The sequence below is a fragment of the Apodemus sylvaticus genome, chromosome 1 (genome assembly GCF_947179515.1).
Source record: "Apodemus sylvaticus chromosome 1, mApoSyl1.1, whole genome shotgun sequence".
NCBI lineage: Eukaryota > Metazoa > Chordata > Mammalia > Rodentia > Muridae > Apodemus > Apodemus sylvaticus.
In genome coordinates, this window is record NC_067472.1 from 101,877,074 (window position 1) to 101,897,956 (window position 20,883).

Here is a 20,883-nt window from a genome sequence, read left to right on the forward strand (position 1 = left end):
CCCTTTACATATCTTAGCCCTTTTGATGTTGAAATCATTATCCCTCCTACTGAGACTATTCATTTGCACTGGAGATAAAAGCTCAGGTGAAGCCTAGGGACTTAATCCCATACCTACAGTTGGATCAAGATGCAGTCTAACCCAGCTCTTTTGGCCTCCTTTCTACTGCTGCTGCCCCTGGTGCTTCCAGGACAGCCTCAGGTACAGACATAGGGTGATGGCATCATGTTGGAATGGGATGGTTCTAGTTTGGGGTGGCAGCCTTTTTCATTCTCATTTTGTTCAAGAATTCCTACATCCTTGGCAAGAGTGAAGGTAGAGAGAACTGGAGAAGAGTTGAATGGTGGGGCAGCATTTTGATCTAATTTTCCCTTGGGTTGTATGGGCATAGGATGAGTGGAGATAGAGATAGAGATAGAGATATATAGATAGAGAGAGATAGATATAGACAAAAGATAGATAGATAGATAGATAGATAGATAGATAGATAGATACATACATACATACATACATACATACATAGATACATAGATACATAGATAATTGGTCTCTTTGGGCTGTACAACCTAATGTTACAAGTCTTTGTTTTCCACCAATTCAGTGCACACTTTTCCTATAATAAGGATGCTGGTTATAAGGGTGGTCAGCCCAGGGCATTTATAGATTAAATGGCTCTATTTTAGTTTCTAAAACCTACTGAGAGTGAGTTTCAGGCTAGAGACATATCTCTAAAGAATAAACTATGGGTATCAGAGCTCAAAAAGATATGGGAGAGGGTAAATCTCAGAGAAGTAGAGAGGTCATATGTTTAGATGATTCTATAAAGAAACCCCATCTTGGTACAATAAGCCTAGTCTAAAAGCTAAGGAAAGAATTTTCAATCTAGTGCTAGTTTATTCAGCTTTAAAATGGATCTATCTGTCTGTCTATCCATCTATCTATCTATCTATCTATCTATCTATCTATCTATCTATCTATCTATTCAATTTATCATCTCTATCTGTCTGTCTATCTATCTATCTATCTATCCATCTATCTATCTACCTACCTACCTACCTACCTATCTACCTATCTATTCACCTACCTATCTTAAAGTAAAATAAGGTAAATCCCACAATGTCTATCACTATCCACCTGAAGGTACTGGGGCACAAAGAAATTACATATGCAATGTCAAGAGGTGAAAAAAGAGTAAATATAGTTTTAGAATCAGTGGATTTGAACTGGAAGTGAGCAAGTCATGTTATGCAAGGGTAAGAAGATTTCAAAGCATGTGTTTCTTAGTCCTAGAGCTGCTGCATGCTTGCTCTGGTTTACTGTGGTTAGGGAACTCCCTCCTACCCTCACCTCTTGAACTTATGCTGACGCACTCCATCTTAATGTAGAGCCATGGAGCTGCCATCTATGTAAGAGCACAAGATCTGGGATAAAGGTCAAACATTGGAGAAGCTTGCAGACTTGTTAGTTATTAATTGCATGATTTTGCAAGACTCCTTTAGTCTTAGACCCTTGTGATTTTTTAACTTCAGTACATGCATCACCACTCATGTCACGCTACATTCTTGTCAATGTTAGATCTGAATCCAGATGTGGATGCCTCCTGCTGCATCCCTTGATGATTAGGTATTATCTCTGCCTACTGTTTTCTTCAGTAGAGGCTGAGGTTGTGAGGATCTACCAAGTTCTAAGAGTGGGGACTTTGTAGAGAACCAAGGTTCCTTAAGCCTGCCTCGGGACTTTTCTGAAGGCCAGAAAGCATTACCTTCTCCCACAGATTAAGGGAATGTTGGCAATTGGCTATGTGGAGTGTAGCCATATTCATTCAGTACTTGATACAGGATGACAGTGGTCAAATAATAGAAACTATAAGGGAACTGAAACTTCAATTCTGGCACATTAAACATAACTCAAGCTCCCAATGAAAGGACCCGCCAGTATGATCTCCATGTGCAAAGTGAACTAACTGTTCTCCAGAACTCCAGAGCAGGGCTAGGCTCTTTCTGTTTCACTTTTGCAAACAGCCATATGGTGGTCCACTTGCCATATTGCCCTTAGTGTGTCTATGGCTCTGCTTTTGCAGCTGGTGAGAAGTCTATTAAACTCCATGGATGAGAGTGGCACTTTCCAGTGTGTGGTCCATCTACCCAACAACTCTATCTTCCTGCAACAGCTGGAACAGCTACAGAGTACATTACAGGAGCTCATTGGCAAGTATGAACAAGAGCTGTCCAGGGTGAGTGCTAGAGCTTTGGGCTGGAGTTGGGATAGTAGGTTTGTAAGTACACCCTTTATTGGTTTTAGCTTAGGAATGAGTCCATGGCAACAGATTCCTTGTCTTTGAGATCAATCCTTAAAATCAAAGGGAAATCTCATACTATTCTTATGGTCTCTGACAGTAGTAGCAATAAGACAAAGCTTATAGATGCTTACAGGTGCTTTTTTTCATTAGTAGATAAATTACTGGATATAGATTCATTGAAAAACAAGAAATGGGAACCATAGACATACATATAGTGTAATCAAAATCTTGAAATTAGGATCACCAATGTGAAGAAGCAGAGAACAGGTTTGTGCCAATGAAGGGAAATAGAGTGTTGTGTTCATGGGCTTGTGGGCTGATCTGAAAAGCTCAGCACTGAGCCTAATAAGGGCAAATGAGCAGAATATCAGTGTGTCCAACGCTTTAGTGAACCTTACTTGTTGAGCTCCCAAGGAAGTTTAATGATATATGGTCAAACTAGAAGTTGGCACTTTACATTTTTACTCATCTAATTAGTCTTAAGGAGTAGCTCTAAAGGGTTCAATGAGTGGTATAGGTAGAATTTTTTTGGCTCCAGAAAAACAAGGATCTGAATATCCTCAGGTAAGAAATGGGGATAATAGTATTATTAAATAAAGTGATAGACTAGATGCTTTGTAAGTTCATAATCTCTGGATGGGAATGGATGGGAAAAATCAGGATCCTTGACATTTAGAGGAACTACATACCTATCCTCTCATGCCCAGGCCAAGGGATATGTACTTGACATTGAAGATCAAGACAGCCAGACTCCAGAACTGAGTCACATGGTGGAGTCCAGGAATCTTGGTGTCACTGTGCCCCAATATGACAACCCAGCTTTCAAACTGCTACGCTTGGAGCTAGAAGGAGCACAGGAGCTGGCAGCCCAGCTTAAGGCTAATGGAGGTGTCAGTGGGGCCACAGACCTCCTCCATCAACTTCAGAACCAGGTGTGTAGATACGTTAAAGAGTCCTTTCTTACTCTCACAGCCCCTGTCTTACTTGGTTAGGAATATTTGACACTTTTCAAAAATCTCTTTTTTTCTGGAGAAGAGTCTAACCTTAGACAGATGATAGTGTGAGTTGAGCTTGAGTACACTCTGTGATCCGAGTTCTTGCAATCCCATTTTCTCAGGTGACCAATGCCAGTCTGACCCTGAAGCTTCTGGTCGACTCTGACCGCCAAAGCTTTCATGCTTTGCAAGAGGAAGTGGACATTCTTGAAGGCCAACTAAGTGAGTGTGAGAGGGAAAAGGAACAGGAACAGTCCTCCAGACACCCTGGTCCACCCCTGGCTCCTGGTGAGTTTACAGACTGATTTCCCCAAGATTTTGTTTCTCAACAACTAGGCCAAAGCATGCTTGCTATAGTAAACTGAGGGACTAAGGGGAAGCCAGTAAAGATAGCGATAAAAAATAAACCTTCAATTTCCTGTTCATACCAAGGTTGGTATCTTCTCATGGAGATATTGACATATGCAGCTATTCACACTCGTCATAGCCAGGCACATGCATTTGTCTCTATTCATGCAAAATCATTCTATTTATATGATTATATATACACTTGCATACACATGCTCTCAAGTACACAGGTGCTAATTATGGTCCATACTCAGCTTTCTATGGGTTATGTACCTAGCTTATATATTGCCCACTCTCTCCTGTAGGTTCCTGCGCTCATGGAGGCCTGCAGAAAGTGAGCAGACCCCTTGTAGTAAAGCTCAATTGGAGGGGTTTATCATATAAGGCAGGTGCCTGGGGTCGCGACTCAGCACCCAATCCAGCTTCTTCCCTTTACTGGGTGGCTCCTCTGCGTGCTGATGGCAGGTGAGTCTTAGATGACAAATTTTGTGTGCCTGGATCCATTCCATATGAACTTTAACCTGGCTTCAACAGGTTTCTTAGTAGCCCTAGTACAGATTCTTATCTTTGGTTTATGTTTGCTGCTGGGCCAGCCAGTGTAGCCTAGGTCTGGCAGTCCAACCAATACTTCCTATGGGACTTATATGACTCCTACTACTCTGAATTTTTAAATTTTGTCAATACAACTCAAATACAGACTGTTCTATAACTTAGCTTTACAGCCCCAATCTTTTGCTTAGAACTTCAAACAATGGTCCTGGTCAACCTTGAGACATACAGTGAAACTGTACTGTAGGAATCACCACAGTAGATGCTGACAAGTACTTGTTGCTTAAATGAATGGCTGGTTGAATCAATGAACAGGTATATGAACCTGTCAATGCATCAGCTGGCTGGGGAGGTGGGTGCAATTAAAGTCAATGTGGAAGTGTAGTGTAGACCTATCTGAGCAGCAGGTCATGGGAGAGAGAAATAAATGTTTGAGTGAAACCAGCCTTTAAAGAGCCCCACTTGAAGCTTTTGTGAAAGAGATGAACATTAGTCATAATAATGCTCCCCAAGATACATCAGCAAGCTTATATCTTTACTCTGGTTACTCTTAAGAGGCTAATTGGTAGTTTAGAACTATTGCCCAATGTTAAGGCATGAGAATGCTTATAACTTAAGAATGCTGTTACTGAAACCTCCTTGATCCTAACTCTAGAACCACAATCTGTTTGCATCTCACCAGCAGCTGGCATGCAGTGCAGCCTTGGTCCAGGGGCTGTCCATAAAGAATGCGTCAGCTACAGTTTGTTAATTGCTCTTTACAATAAACACTTTACTAAATTTATTGTTTTCATCATCTAGGTCAGTTCTCACAGTCAATGGAGCTAGACTTTGTTATTCCTGTCAGGTTTCAGTTATAAACTCTGTGATTTCAAAGCAGGAACCTAACCTTTCTGAGACTTAGCCCTATAATCTTTGAGGACAAAATTTACTTCATATAATATTTTTAGGGACTGGTGAGATGGCTCAGGGGTTAAGAGCACTGACTGCTCTTCCAAAGGTCCCGAGTTCAAATCCCAGCAATCACATGGTGGCTCACAACCATCTGTAATGAGATCTGATGCCCACTTCTGGTGTGTCTGAAGACAGCTACAGTGTACTTACATATAACAATACATAAATCTTTGGGCTGGAGTGAGCAGAGGTCCTGAGTTCAATTCCTAGCAACAACGTGATGGCTCACAACCATCTGTACAGCTATAGTGTACTCATATACTTAAAAATAAGTTAATAAATCTAACAAAGATATAGGCAATGACTCTTTCCTTTAAAAAATAAAATATATTTTCAGTATTATTTTATCATAATATGCATTTACAAGACTAACACACACACTGTAGCTGATGCTTTTAAAATGGCTATTCATATTGGCAATGAGGCTTCCCTCTTTTATTTTTGTGGGTGGGAGGATTTCATATATAAATACAATGTGTGCTCATCATGTCTACCTTTCCCTCCCTGACTTATCTCTAACTCTTCCTGTGCACACCCCATATTTCCCTTTAAAATCTATGTAATCTATCTTCTGTAATTATACACACACACACACACACACACACACACACTTTTAGTAAGTCCCATAAGTGTTTCCCAAATGTACACATCTGTAGGGCTGACCGTGGACATTGCTTGGACATGGGCAATCTGTTAGGGGCTTTGTGCCTGAAGAAAACAGATTCTCCTTCCCCCATAACTATGGACTGCTTGTAGCTCTTCCTCCGGGGTGGAGTCCTCACAAACCTTTCCTACATCTATGCTGGGATGTTTGTTGGTCTACTGTAGGTGACCATATTGGTATGAATTCATTGGTACAAAATTCCTATCATATTCAGAAGACACAGCAGGTCTCTTGGTCCTTTGGTTGTTACACTTGATCTTTTCATTCTCTCTTCTATGTTACCTGGGGCCTGAGTATAGGGGTCGTGTTATAGATGGTCCATTTGGGAATGACCATTTTCATAGTGATTTACTACCCTGGTTATTGCTGTACTTAACGGTTCTTATGTTGGGTGGGGCTTGGCCTAGGTACTTTGACTACTATAGGCTGCACAGATCCTATGGTGACCTGGTGCTGCTAAAGCACTATGAGCAGTGGAAGATGGGCTATGGTGACGGCAGTGGCAATACCGTGTACAAGAACTTCATGTACTTTAACTACTATGGCACAAGAGACATGGCCAAGGTGGACCTTTCCTCCAACACCCTAGTGCTGCGACGCCCACTGCCTGGTGCCACCTACAACAACCGCTTCTCATATGCGTGTGTGCCTTGGACTGACATAGATTTTGCTGGTGATGAGAAGGGACTGTGGGTATTATATGCCACAGAGGAGAGCAAAGGCAATCTGGTTGTTAGTCTTCTCAATGATAGTACCTTAGAAGTTGAGCAAACCTGGTATACCAGCCAGTATAGGCCTGCTCTTTCAGGGGCCTTCATGGCCTGTGGGGTGCTCTATGCATTGCGATCACTAAGCACTCGTCAAGAGGAAATATTTTATGCTTATGACACAACTACTGGGCAGGAACACCACCTCAGCATCCTGTTGGACAAGATGCTGGAAACTCTGCATGGCATCAATTATTGCCCTTGGGATCACAGGCTCTATGTTTATAACGATGGATTCTTAATAAATTATGATCTCACCTTCTTGACACTAAAGCAAAAGGTACCAGGCTCTCCCATGAAAAAGCCTTCTGGGGCTCCAACTCCATCCAAACTTATCAAGTCCAACAAGCCATAGGAGACTCCATGACTCACCAGGGTCCTACTAGAAGTATGTTCTCTTCCTCCCCTCTAGAAGAACAACTCCCTCAATAACTATCCATCCAAATGATTGAAGTACACCGGTTTTGTTTTGTATGTAATCAATATCTCAGTCAACACATTAAAGTGCTAATAATGGCCTGGAAGGATTTGACTAAGAAACAAAATACATTGTTAGCTAGGAAGGGTTCGGGAGGCAGTTGAGTGTTGAATCATGTGTTTAGCATGTACCAGGCCCCAGATTCAATGCCTAGCACAGAGGGTAGAAAGAAAACTCATTATTCAATCCTTAGCACTTAAAAAAAAATAACAAAAACATTAGCTACAGAAATATTGGCCTCTTCTTTTTCTGATGCTTGCTTGTCATGCTTTAAAAATTATCAGGATAGTACATAGAATTCTAGGATCATGTGACCTTTAGTTTTCAGGGCTGAGTGCATATGGTGTCAGCATAGAAGACCCATGGAAGCTGGTATTGAGAGTGGGGTTCAGAAGTTTCCTCTCAGATCTCCATACTCCTAAAAGAAGAGAGATTCTCCCTGTAGAGAAGAGAGGCAGAATCTTCACTGACCTCAACTGATCTTAAATTTGAGTAGAACTGGAAGAGGCACTTGGGCCTGACTGTGTTCTAGGATGTCAGTCAGTAATTATAACATGGGATATTGATGGGACTGTGGCTTGAGATATTCTCAATAAAGACTTCTTGGTGTGATTGCAGGAAGTCTCCTATCGTGTGTTTGTCTTTTTACCTGCCTCTTCAACACACTGAGAACATGAAGTTTCAAATTCTACATGTCTCTTATCTGGCTCTACAATTAATTCTCCCCTTTCTCTAGGTAGGGGAGAATTCTTTCTCTAGATATATCCAGATCTCCAAGCTAGAGGATGCATGCATTTTCTTTTTGTGAATGTTCACAAATATGAATCCTAGAACATGTGAAATTTCACATATATTGAATTTTCAATATGTTGAAATATATATAATTCTGTATTTAAGCATTCATGTAGATCTATTAACATGAATTAATAATTCATAATATTATTAATAGATCTATACGAACTTCCTAATAAAAAACAATCACATACTAGCTCCAAGAATCTGGGTGCCAAGAATCTTGACTCTTCACTTGTGGAAACCTGTCTCCCTTAGGAAATGCACTGCTACTCTCCTTCACTGCTGTCACTTGACCTAGAGGTCTCTGTGCTTCTTGCTGTTTACATGTAAGCCTGGGCAAAGACCTTGAAATCCTTCACTCAAACAGTCTGTTATGCTGGCAGAGATAGAGATCAAATGACATGTAAACTATGTGAATGAAAATGTGCTGTAAATAGCAGCTTAATCTCCTCTTTTGGGGATGTCTGTGTAAAAAGCCTCCATGGCCAGTCCCATGCCTACTTCCTGGGGAAGAAGAAAATCTTCACTTACTGCACAGACACCTTTTCACTTAAGTCTGCAGTCCCACAGTCTGAACCTCAGAAGACAATATGGCTTCCCTTTTCACATAAGATTTTCACTTTTGTTTCATTTTCCTTTCTTCAAAAATATTATTTTATTTAATTAAGTTAACTTTTGGGACAAGGCCTCACTATGTAAGCCCTGGCTGGCCTGGAACTCACTCTGTTGACCAGGTTCACCATAGACATCGTCCTGTCTCTGCTTCCAGAATGCTTGGGTTAAAGGGATGCCCTATCAGTCTGCTCTCCAATTTTCTTCTAATGATCACTTTGTCAAAGTCATTAGCAAAATTATTAAGTCCTTCCTGTGAAGTAGACCCCATTTTTACTCTCTAGAATGAGTTTTTTAAAATGGTTTCAGCAGATCCAGCATTTGAAACAATAAGCCTAACCATTCCAAGGAGGGACCTACGCATAGCACTATAAAACACAAACTCCATATCTCTCTTATTGCTACTATTATTATTTAGTGGGAGATTTTATCTTCATTTTTAAAAATCTTCCCTATTTTGTTTTATTATGAAGAGAAACTTCTGCATGCTCCCAAATTTATTCCTCCCCATTTCATCATGATGTATTGTGAGGCTTAAGTTGACATCACAATATTTCTTTTCTGAACAGGTCATGCCCTTGGGGGTGGGGCAGCTATGAAGGGTCACCACTACTTAGTACACTCTGTGCCAAGTATGAGTCAGTAGCCACGCCAGGCCTCAGCTGGGCCACATCTGGAGAATTGGGGTGAGGGCTCAACATCGAATAATACTGGCTTTAGCCCATTCATCCCTTTCAGGGGCATCAAGAAAAATTAACCTATGACCTCAGAACACAACACCTGCAACGAAGGCCAGCAGGACCACTTGCCTGCCCTCACCTCTCTGCCCCTGCTTCTTCTGCCTGCTCCCCATCTGCCTACCCACAAGGTCTATGCCGCACATTATCTCTCGATCACCTAGGATGCCCCAGAGCCGGTATCCTGCAGGTGTGCCTGCAGATGGGAACATCTCTCCAGGTGTCATTCGAGTGATTGTGAAGACTCCAGGCAACCAGAACATCTTTACAGTAGCTGATGACACCTTAGTGCTGCAATTCAAGGAGAAGCTGTCTGCTCACTTCAAATGCCAAATGGAACAACTGGTACTGGTCTTTATGGGCCGCCTTCTCAAAGACCATGACACACTGAGCCACAGGGGCATCACAGATGGCCACACTATCCATGTGGTCATCAAGTCCAAGCATGGCTCCAGATCCCTGGCTCACTCCTTCCGGAACCTGTTACCCAACAATCCCTGCCATCAAGACAGAAACCCCAAAGGAAATAGCAGCATGGTGTGCCAATCTGCAGGCATGAGAGAAACTGAAGTGGAATCATCCCTTCTCATGGAGCCAGATGCACCCAAGGTGGGTACTCAAGACCCAGAAGTGGGTAGTCCAGAGCATATTGCACAGATACTGGAGCATTTTTGTGTCCAGAGACTGCTGTCTAGTATGGACTTAGTGCATCAGCTGCCTCCAGAACACCCATATATGCAAGAACTGATACAGCAGACCCCAGAAGTTTCCCATCTCCTTTTCAATTCTGAGATCCTATGCCAGACTCTGGAGCTGGCCAGACACCTTGCCATCATCCAAGAGATAATGCAGATCCAGCAGCCAGCACAGAGCCCTGAGCATCCACCGAACCCACTGCCATACTTGGGATTACAAACAATTCCAAATGGGAACAATTACCTGGGCCAAGGCTATGTCAATTTCAATGACCAAATGCTCAATGGTGTGCCCGATCTTTTGGAGGGCAACTCCTTTACAGCTCTTCTGGCTGGACAAGTACTAGAACAAGTCCAGACTCCTTCCCTATCTCAACCATTACCTCAAGAACAATGGGACCAGCTCTCTTCTTCCCAAGTAGTTTATGCAAATTCTTGTGGATTATCATCAATCACACCAACAAATGCTACTCCAAATCACACCAACAATGCTTCCAGGGAAAATCCAGCCACAGTTGCCACCCAGGGTCAAAGCAATGTCTGTGCTGTTCAGCAGCCAGCGGAGATGCCAGCCATATCCACCATACCAGTCATTCAGGAGCCTCAAGTTGATAAGCATACTACCATCCCTCTAGGTAGCACTGACCAGTGGTTAGAGGAAGATCTCCAGCAGTCCGATGACCAGACCAGTTCTCAGATCTCAGGAGGCATGATCCAGTTGCTTAGGAACCATCCACACATGGCAGCTCACATACTGCTGCTCATGAATACACCCCAACTGAATGAGCAGTGGAGGCAACAAACTCCCACACCCTTGCAGTCATCACAGCTTAATGACTTACTTTTAGCCCTAGCCAATCCCAAAACAACACAAGCATTACTACAAATTGAGCATGGTCTGCAGCTATTGGCTACAGAGGCTCCTGCCCTTTTGCCCTACATTGAACCTTACCTATGGGGTCTAGGTTGGCTTATTCCTTCCAGATGTGGCTACCCTGATACAGTGCCCTGGACCTGGGATGTGCAAGACATGGCTGAGCCTCAGTGTCCCGAAAGCTGCCACAAATCTGGAACAGTCCTTCAGAGAGTACAACCCCTGTCTGGAGACTCTTCCCATCCCATACAAGCCCCCGAGGTTCGTTTCAGCAAAGAGATGGAATGTCTCCAGGCCATGGGATTTGTGAATTATAACGCCAACCTGCAAGCTCTCATTGCTACTGATGGTGACACTAATGCTGCTATTCACCAGCTCAAGAGTTCTCAGGGATTCTAACCATTATGTCTTCTCATCTGCTTTCTACTGCATGTAGACCCATTTGACCACCTCACCTGCCTTTCCTGCCTTTCCTGATGTTTCCAACTGGGAGAAGTCCTGGAACAGGAGAAACCAATCAATGCTTGCTCAACTGAATACTAGCTCACTGGTCATGGCTGCAAGATCTGTCAATAAAATGGCTACACCTACTTGCCTTCATCTGAAGCTTGCCTTCATTTTAATGTTTTTGTTTTTGAGACAGGGGCTTTCTATGTAGACCAAGCTAGTATTTGACCTGTGTCAATCCCTCTCCCTCTGTTGTACCAGTTCTGGGATTACTCATGAACATCAACATGTTTAGTTTGGCTTATTTTCCTTCTCAGGAAATCAAAAAACGGTGCTTGATGTCTTTGTTTTACCTACTAGGTAAAGTACAGATACACAGATACACAAATGCATACATTATATATTTCTTGATTAAAAAATCACTGTTGGTTTATATAATGATCAAGTGTCAGAGAACAAACTCATGTAACCTAGATTGTGTATACACAGGTAGAAATATCTAGTGGTACAAGAATAGACTTGTGAAACAAAGGGGAACATTACATAGGTCTAGATATTTGCTCATGTTTTTCCAAACCAAATTTAACTTGAAAGAAGAGTAATGAAAGATCTAAGTAAAAAATTCATATATAAATGAGATATTGGTATTTAAAACTGGGGTCTGTTATAAATTATTAGTTCCATGATTACAAGACTTAGATTGTAACTTGTCTTCCTTTATCTATCTGAGGTACAACTACGGTCACCTTTGATGCAGATTCCCTTCATTCTGAATCTAGCCCTACATGGGACACAGTGCCTACATGACATCATTAATTCATTAAGCTCTGCCTTTTCCTCTTGCCTTGTCTAAGGTATTCCTACCTGGCAAGATACATAACCATTTATGGTCCTGTTAATACATAGACTCTTGTGATAATGTAATAAGTTGGCATGGTTGCAGTCAACTAAATAGACAAAACAAAGATTCTTCCTTTTTGTTTTGTTTTTCGAACAGACTCTCTTGTATTCCAAAGGTGGCCTCAAAGTCACTATCATTAGCAAGTATAAGGGGGCAGAAACACAAAGTTTCCATGACTTCTAGTAAGCCTCTTTCTAGATCCTTTGTCACCACTACAACCTATCAAAAACATATTCAAGAAAGAAACTACAGGTATACTTTATTTATCTTAGTTTATATAAACAGCCCAAGATTGATATGTAGGTAGGCTGATGATATGTAGATATAGACAGATGATAGCTATGTAGATAGAAAGAAATGAGACTTTCTGTGTAGTCCAAGCTAGAATTTATCCTTTGGCATCTGCCTCCCCAAGTGCTTAAATAACAATTATATACCAACTATGCCTGATGTGCTATTTTTCATTCCACTGTGTTCTGAACATATGCCAGTCTAACTCTGTTTACAATCATTGTCTTCAAAATCATGTCACCATTTTTCCTAAACATCAAAATTTCACGGTTAGAACACATGACATGGGTCATAACAAAACACTCACACATAAAATCCTTTTGTCAAAGATTCCCTTAACTGTTTTCTGTAAGGGAAGTTGTCCACTGAAGTCCTGCGTCTCCACCTCAGTAGGCACCATTTTCTTTTTTCTTTTTTTCTTTTCTTTTTCTTCCTCTTTCATTTTCTCTTATTAATCATTTTATTTGTTTATATTTCAAATGATATCCCCCTTCCCAGTTAGCCCCTCATAAATCCCTCATCCCAGCCCCCTCTCTACCCTCCCCTTTGCATCTATGAGTGTGCTCCCCCACACACTTACTCCCGCCTCACTGCCCTAGCATTCCCCTATGTGGGGTTTCAAGCCTCCCCAGAACCATGGACCTCTCTTCCTATTGAGGTAAGATGAGGCCATCCTCTGCTACATATGTATCTGGAGCCATGACTCCCTCCATGCATTCTCTTTGAATGGTGGCTTAGTCCCTGGGAACTCTGGGTGGTCCAGTAAGCTGATATTGTTCTTCCTGCGGGTTTGCAATTCCCTTCAGCTCCTTTAGTCCTTTCTCTAGCTTTTCCATTGGGGTCCCTGGGCTCAGTCCGTGGTTGGCTGTGAGTATGTATATCTGTATTACTCAGGTGCTGGTAGAACCTCTCAGGGAATAGCCATGCCAGACTTCTGTCAGCATGCACTTCTTGGCATCAGCAATAATTAGAGGTTTTGGTGTCTGCAGATGGGATGGATTCCTAGGAGGGGCGGTCTCTGAATGGCCTTACCTTCAGTTTCTGTTCCATTTTTTTTGTCCCTGTCTTTCAGTTAGACAGTAACATTTCTGGGTAAAAAATTTTAAGATGTGTGGATGGCTCCATTTCTCAACTGGTAGCCTTGCCTATCTACTGGGGGTAGTCCCTTCAGATTGTATCTCCCCTTTGTTGAGTATTTCAGCTAAAGTCATCATCCTAGGGTCCTGGGAGCATCTTGCTTCCTCGGCATCTGGGACTTTTCAGTGGCTACCTCCAGCTCCCAATCCCCCCTGACCCTCTGTACTTCTCTCCTGTCCCTTCTAATACCTGATCCTTCTCTCCTTTTCCCCTCCTTCCTCTCTCCCTTCCAGGACACACCCTTCTTTTTCCTCCTGTGATTGTTTTATTTTGTTTCCTGTTCTATGTAGGATTGAAGCATGTATACTTTGGTCTTCCTTCTCAAGCTCCATATGGTTTGTGGGCTGTATTGTGGGTATTCTGAGCTTTTGGGCTAATATACCCACTTATTGAGTATATACCATGTGTATTCTTTCGCCTTTACCAAAGCCTCAGTTAATTTATTCAGTCATCCTAACTAAATATTTATGAGCAACGATTCTCATTAGAATCCACATCAGAATCACCCAGGGCCAGTGTTTAAAACATGACTTTTAAACTACATTTCCAGAGTTTTTAAATCAGTATATATAGAGTGGGGCTCAGACTTCTAACAAATTTCCCATGTGATGTGGATGTTACTGCTCTGGTCAGACCCATGGATCTGATCATTTCTTATCCTTTGTGATGAATATGTAATAACTTCCCTGCTTTTCTCAAAATTTCAAAATTTATCTTTTTTTTTAGTCTGAATGTCAAAGGATATTTTGCCTAATTTAACCAAAACAAAGCCCACACTAAGAAGCCTTTAAACACCACAACCCCCTTCTCTCATTTGCTCTACTTTTATTTGATCTGCTTGCTTTTTGACTCCTTTGATCTTAAGCACCCTCCAAACAGGATTTCTGTTCCCCACTACTGTATCCCAGCTGGTCTTCTGTTCTCTTTTATTTAAATTCAGCAGGTACCTTGAGTTCTTAGCCACAAATAGATTCTCATCATAAACCCTCCCAAGGCTCAGGGAACATCATGGAAGTGAGGTCAGGAGAATGTAAGAGTCAGAGTGCTGAGAAATGATGCCTTCTGGATATGACATGACTTGCACTCATGAACTCATTGCAACTGTAGTTACCTGCACAAGATCAAACCCCCAGGATCAGTCTATCAGCAGGATGCATTAACTGGACTTAGTGGATTACAAGAAACAAAAAACCAAACAACAGGGTAGAGAGGGGGATGTGTTGAGAGTTTTCCAAGGGGAATGGGAAGGAGAATTATAGGTAGATATGATCAATGTATACAATCATGAAATTGTCAAATAGGTTAATATTTCTGTAGTGAGTCGGCCATTTGGACCTATTGGTCTAATTTTTTATAGTTGGTTACTCCTTCACTTTTCCAATGTTATTTGATCTTTTGTTCATCTTCTGCCTTGTTTGTTCATTGCCCTTCTCTGAATTAGAATATTCCAGATTTTTAGACGTAGTACCAAAAGCAGTATTTTTTTTTTATATCTATCCATTTTTGTATACTAACTAGGCAATTTTGTGTACAACGAGGACCTTTAATAGTTTTTTTATCTATTGTTGCTGTCCTCAGACACAGCAGAAGAGGGCATCGGATCCCATTACAGATGGTTGTAAGCCACCATGTAGTTGCTGGGAATTGAACTCAGGACCTCTGGAAGAGTAGCCAGTACTTTTAACCTCTGAGCCATCTCTCCAGCCCCATATATATATATATATATATATATATATATATATATATATATATATATATATTTATATAGTGTAGCTAGTCTTAACCAATCAATAAATCAGGTAATCTTAACACTGATATGTGCTAGACTTGCAATATTTAACTATTTTGCCACACTTCTATTTGTTAGATAAAAATAAATATCTTAAACACCTATAACTATACCCATTCTAATTATATATAACTTCCCTCATGTAGCTTTTTTATATACTAACTAGGTATTTGTGTGTACAACCAGAACCTTTAGTAGTTTTTTATCTATTTTTAAAATGTCTATTTATTTTATATAATCATTTCTCTGTACAAAAAATCATTGTAGAATTAATAATAGAAGTTAAGTGGGAAATTTGGGGTTACCAGGAACTCTCAGTCTCCAGTATCCCTGGTGTGAGGCTGTGATGTCAGTGCTGAGGTCACAGAGGTGACCTGATAGAATGGGTTCCAGTCCAGAAGGCCTACAGGGTGGCTGTACAGCAAGATGAAGGCAGTTTGGAGCCCTGCCTAAGAGGAAGGACGGGGCCACAGCAGATTGGTGTGTATCCCCCCAAATTGGGCCCTTTCACTGTCTCCCTAATTCCTTTATTCAACATCTGAAGACCATTTCCCTGGGCCCTGAGTCTTTTTCTCCCTGACCAACACACCCCAAGTCCATAATTTCCTCAAAGAACCCCTTTCCAAGTGACCTAGTGGTTCTTTCCATGTGGACACTATACCTTCCCCTGCCCCTGAGACCCAAGGCCCTCCTTATACTCCTTCCTTACTTTCATCATTGTTTGAAAGGATGATCTTCGTCTCCCACCCCCATCCCCTCAGCTGTGTCCCCACAGACCTGAGCCTCCTGCTGCCCATCATGGCCAAAAGTGGAGAGGCTCTACCACAGGGCAGCCCAGCGCCAGCCCAGGATTCCCAGCTCATCCGGGTGACAGTGAAGACACCCAAGGACAAGGAGGATTTCTCAGTTGTAGACACATGCACCATCAGGCAGCTAAAGGAAAAGATATCTCACCGCTTTAAGGCACATCCAAATCAGCTGGTCCTGATCTTTGCGGGAAAAATCCTTAAGGACCCTGACTCATTGGCACAGTGTGGAGTGCGAGATGGCCTCACAGTTCACCTGGTCATCAAGATGCAGCGTCGGACCACAGGCACTGAGTGCCCAGCACCACAAGTCTCTACCCCAGGTCTAAATCCTGGAGAACTCTCTCAGTCAAGTTCTGTTTACCCTGTGGATGGGTCTCCTTCTTTCAGCTTAGGAGTTCTCACAGGCCTCAGTGGGTTAGGTCTGACCTCAGGTAGCTTCTCTGACCAGCCAGGCTCACTAATGTGGCAGCACATCTCAGTACCTGAACTTGTGGCTCAGCTCGTCGATGACCCCTTCATTCAGGGTCTGCTGTCCAACACAGGCCTAGTGCGCCAGTTGGTTCTTGACAATCCTCACATGCAACAACTGATCCAGCAGAACCCTGAGATTGGTCATATTCTTAACAACCCTGAGATCATGCGGCAGACAATGGAGTTTCTACGTAACCCTTCCATGATGCAGGAGATGATGCGTAGCCAGGATCGTGCGCTCAGTAACCTGGAGAGCATCCCTGGTGGCTACAATGTGCTCCGTACTATGTACACAGACATTATGGATCCCATGCTTAATGCAGTACAGGAACAGTTTGGTGGCAATCCCTTTGCTACTGCTACTACTTCTAGTAGTGCCACCACAAGCAGCCAACCATCAAGGACAGAGAATTGTGACCCTCTACCCAATCCCTGGACTTCCACATATGGGGTCTCAGGTGGCAGGCAAGGGACAGGTGGCAGACAGCCTGGAGACCGGGATGCATCTGAAAGTAGAAATAGGCTTCCAACCTTTCTGGGTAACATAGGACTCTTTGATTATCTCCAACAGTTACATGAGACTTCTCAGACCCTGGGATCTTATCTGCAGGGTACTGTGCCAACTCCAAACCCAAGCCAGGAAACACCACTATCAGGAAACAGAGTTCCTCCACCTTTACCCTCATCTCCTAAACCTGGGTCAGGCCATCCTCTGCCCAAAGAGTCGGTAGCAATCAAGGGAAAGTCATCATGCCCAGCTTTCTTGAGACACTCATCTGAGAGCAGTACCGGACAACGTGGAAGCCTACATGATGCCGGGAAGGGCTCTACTGGTCCAAGTACTGGACTTCCAAATCTTACCTCTCAGATAGGAGATTCTGCCAACAGATCCCCGTTTGTTACTACACCGTCTTCCCTTATGCCAGCCACTCCCGGAGTCCCAGAATCTCCTTGGATTCCTCCAACAGGTTACCCAAGATCTCTGAGATCGGCTGGCACAAATCAAGTCCCTCGAATGCAGAATGACATACACCAACAGCTACCACTATTGTTGCACCTTCAGACAGCCATGGCAAATCCCCGTGTCATGCAAGCCTTGCTGCAGATTGAGCAGGGTCTGCAGATTCTGGCTACTGAAGCACCCCGCCTCTTGCTCTGGTTCATGCCCTGCCTGGCAGGGTTGAGTGGAGTAACAGGAGGTGCAGAATCTAGAGAAGGTGTTGTTATGTCTGAGGATCCCCGACCAACCCCAGCTCCTCAGATTTCCCTAGCACAGGGTTCTGCAGAGCTAGGTTTCCATTCCTCCCCCTTCCTCCAGGTGTTGCAAGCCTTAGCTAGTACCAATCCCCAGCAGCTACAACTGGAGGCTCACTTCCGGGTACAACTGGAGCAACTACGGGCTATGGGCTTTCTGAATCTTGAAGCCAACCTCCAGGCCCTCCTTGCTACAGGGGGTGATGTAGATGCTGCTGTGGAGAAACTGAGGAAGTCTTAGGAGCTCTAGTTATTTGGACCATATCTTTTCCTTTGTGCCTTTCCCCCATGTCTTATTACCCTAGTTCTCCTATTCTTGAATACAGCTGCACTATAAACCAAATTACTATGATGTTCTTTACTGTGGAGACAATGTTCTGGAGTCAATAAGGAAGATGACAAGCCAGAAATAGGGTGGGGATGCTGTGTGATCCAACTGTGCCTGACATTCTTCTTCCTGGGGCCCTTGAATGAGTTCTGTGTGTGCCTATCTTGAGATGCAATTACATCCAGTCTCTAGTGCTGCCAATTGCCTCAGTCTCATTCTTGTGGGCTCTGAGAAAAGGGGAGGACATGTGGAAAAGCAGATGGTAAAGGCTGTTTCTCTGGAGGGTATAGGAAGCTAAATGGGTGGAAGCTAAAGAAGCCAAAGATACGGGGATGGGAGGACGTGACTGCCACCCTTTGAAGCAGAAGGACCATGGATTTTGGGGGGTCCTGGATTTTTTTTTCAGATTTTGGTGTACTATAGGAACAGCTACCTCACGCTATGCTTTGGTATGACTAATTACATGCCTGTCTAGAGAAAGGACGCCATTTCATATATATATATATAACCTATCTCCCAAACTTGGCATTAATCTCTGGGTTAGTAAGAGCTACAGCTGCAAGAATACAGTCTTATGCAGTCTTACACAATTTACATGATTTCTTGTAGACAGGCCCAGAGAGAGGTTTTCTTCTTTCTCTTCTCTTTCTCCTTTTCTTTATGAAGATTTAACATGTGTGTTTTGTGTGAACATATGTGTACAATGAATATCTGAAAAATTCTTTCAGTGCAGACATCCTGATACAAACACACACACACACACACACATATACACACACACACATCACACCACACACACCCTTCCCCACACATCATATATGCTGCTTACACAAAAGAAAACAGGTGCAGATCTATGAAATAGCATGAGCAGACTTATTGATAGGCCAGTCTGGGAAGACATGGAAGCCATCCAGGGATAAAACAACATGTTCAGAGTGAAGCAGATAAATCTGTCCGTTCAGAAGAGATGTTATGTAGTGAGAGGGACTTTTGTCACAGACCTCAGGCTAGAGTATTGTTTCCATTACCTGTATGTTTTCAGAGTAAAAATGTTATAATTCATAAGTGAACCAAGTGAGCTGGGACTTTCAGTAGCTATACACAGGAATGTGTGCACAAATATTTATTGGAAGGAAGGCACAAACAATGTATTCCAGTGTATTTTTACATGTTCATACCCTAGGCACAGATGTACATGTGTATTTACTAAATAGAGTTCACCAAGTCAGATTAGGAATACAGACAAAAACCTTCATGCTATAGCACAGCCACAGAAGGAAGGAGATCTTCAGTGGATTATATCTTTTTGGAAAAACTGCCTGTGTATTTAAATGTCAGAGTGTTTGTGCAGCATGCCTTTAAATCTGATCTGTTTTCCCCCTTGGCTTCCATAATCTAATATTAGAGTAGTAGTTAGAGCAGCTATTAGCATGTGGTGTAAAGAGGGGAGACAAAACTTTAGAAACAGCTTTTCTGGACACTTGCATTTCAGTCTCTAGATGGGGTGCACAGCTGTTAGCATTCACCCCTCCAGTTTCACATTCCTGTTTCCTATGCTTGAGGGAAATCTTGTCCAAATAAAAAGAACATTTTTTATTGTAGCACTGAGCAAAATCAAGAGGCAAGTTTAACCCGACCATTTTCTGAAACCCAGAAGAGGCATGCTGCAGGGTATGTTTATCTGCAGAAGAAGTCCAAGAGGAAAATAATCTTTGTATAAAGAAGTTTCTTGGGGTCAAAGAGATGCCTCCGTGGTTAAGAGTACATACTGCTTTTTCAGAGGACTCAAGTTTGTTTTCAAACCCTTTCTGTGATAGATGGCTCACAACCACCTGTAATTCTAGCCCTAGGGAGTCTGACACCTTCTTCTGAACTCCAAGGGCATCCATCTTTGCATGTACACAGACGCAAATACCTACCAAAAATAAATCTTATTTATGTGCTGTTCATCTGGGTACAAGAAATCCTGAAAGCTCCTCAGAAAGATAGAGAATATTCAGGATGAGGTTTTCTCTTTTCTTTTCTTTTCTTTTCTTTTCTTTTCTCTCTTCTCTTCTCTCTTCTCTTCTCTTCTCTTCTCTTCTCTTCTCTTCTCTTCTCTTCTCTTCTCTTCTCTTCTCTTCTCTTCTCTTCTCTTCTCTTCTCCTCTCCTCTCCTCTCCTCTCCTCTCCTCTCCTCTCCTCTCCTCTCCTCTCCTCTCCTCTCCTCTCCTCTCCTCTCCTCTCCTCTCCTCTCCTCTCCTCTCCTCTTCTCTTCTCTTCTCTTTTTGATTTATTTTATGTATGTGAACACTGTAGTTGTCCTCAGACATACCAGAAGAGGGCATCGGATCCCATTACAGATGATTGTAAGCTACTATGTGGTTGCTAAAATTGAACTCAAGACCTCCGGAAGTGTAGTCAGTGCTCTTAACCACTGAGTCATCTCTCCAGCCCTAGTATGAGTTTTAAAGTCTTGACTAGGAGAGTGTTTAGTGAATTGTGTTCTTGTTATAGCCTCTTCATTCAATATTTCTGTTAACATGTGTTACTGGTATATATCAACAGAGTTCAGTGAGATAGGCCCATTTTGAATACCACATACACACATCAAATCCAGCCTCCTGTTTTTAGTTCTACTTTATTTTCAAATTGACTGGGGATCGAACCCAAGGCTCACATGTGCCATGAAAGCATTCTTTAAAACTGGG

General features: G+C 42.5%; 3 protein-coding genes across 3 annotated transcripts; all 3 read left to right on the forward strand.

The window, feature by feature from the left end:
* Positions 1-129: 129 nt before the first annotated feature.
* Positions 130-7,209, forward strand: LOC127680675 (olfactomedin-4-like). The gene is made up of 6 exons (XM_052176284.1): positions 130-201; positions 2,081-2,233; positions 3,007-3,231; positions 3,417-3,582; positions 3,948-4,107; positions 6,217-7,209. The coding sequence occupies exons 1-6, from the start codon at positions 130-132 to the stop codon at positions 6,929-6,931; spliced, it is 1,491 nt and encodes a 496-aa protein (XP_052032244.1). The 3' UTR covers positions 6,932-7,209.
* Positions 7,210-9,319: 2,110 nt separating this feature from the next.
* Positions 9,320-11,166, forward strand: Ubqlnl (ubiquilin like). Its single transcript, XM_052176297.1, has one exon. It carries the CDS (start codon positions 9,334-9,336, stop codon positions 11,164-11,166), a length of 1,833 nt encoding a protein of 610 aa, XP_052032257.1. The 5' UTR covers positions 9,320-9,333.
* A 4,895-nt stretch (positions 11,167-16,061) lies between these two features.
* On the forward strand, positions 16,062-18,107 carry Ubqln3 (ubiquilin 3). Its single transcript, XM_052176309.1, has one exon. The coding sequence runs from the start codon at positions 16,062-16,064 to the stop codon at positions 18,105-18,107; it is 2,046 nt and encodes a 681-aa protein (XP_052032269.1).
* The last annotated feature ends 2,776 nt before the right edge of the window (positions 18,108-20,883 follow it).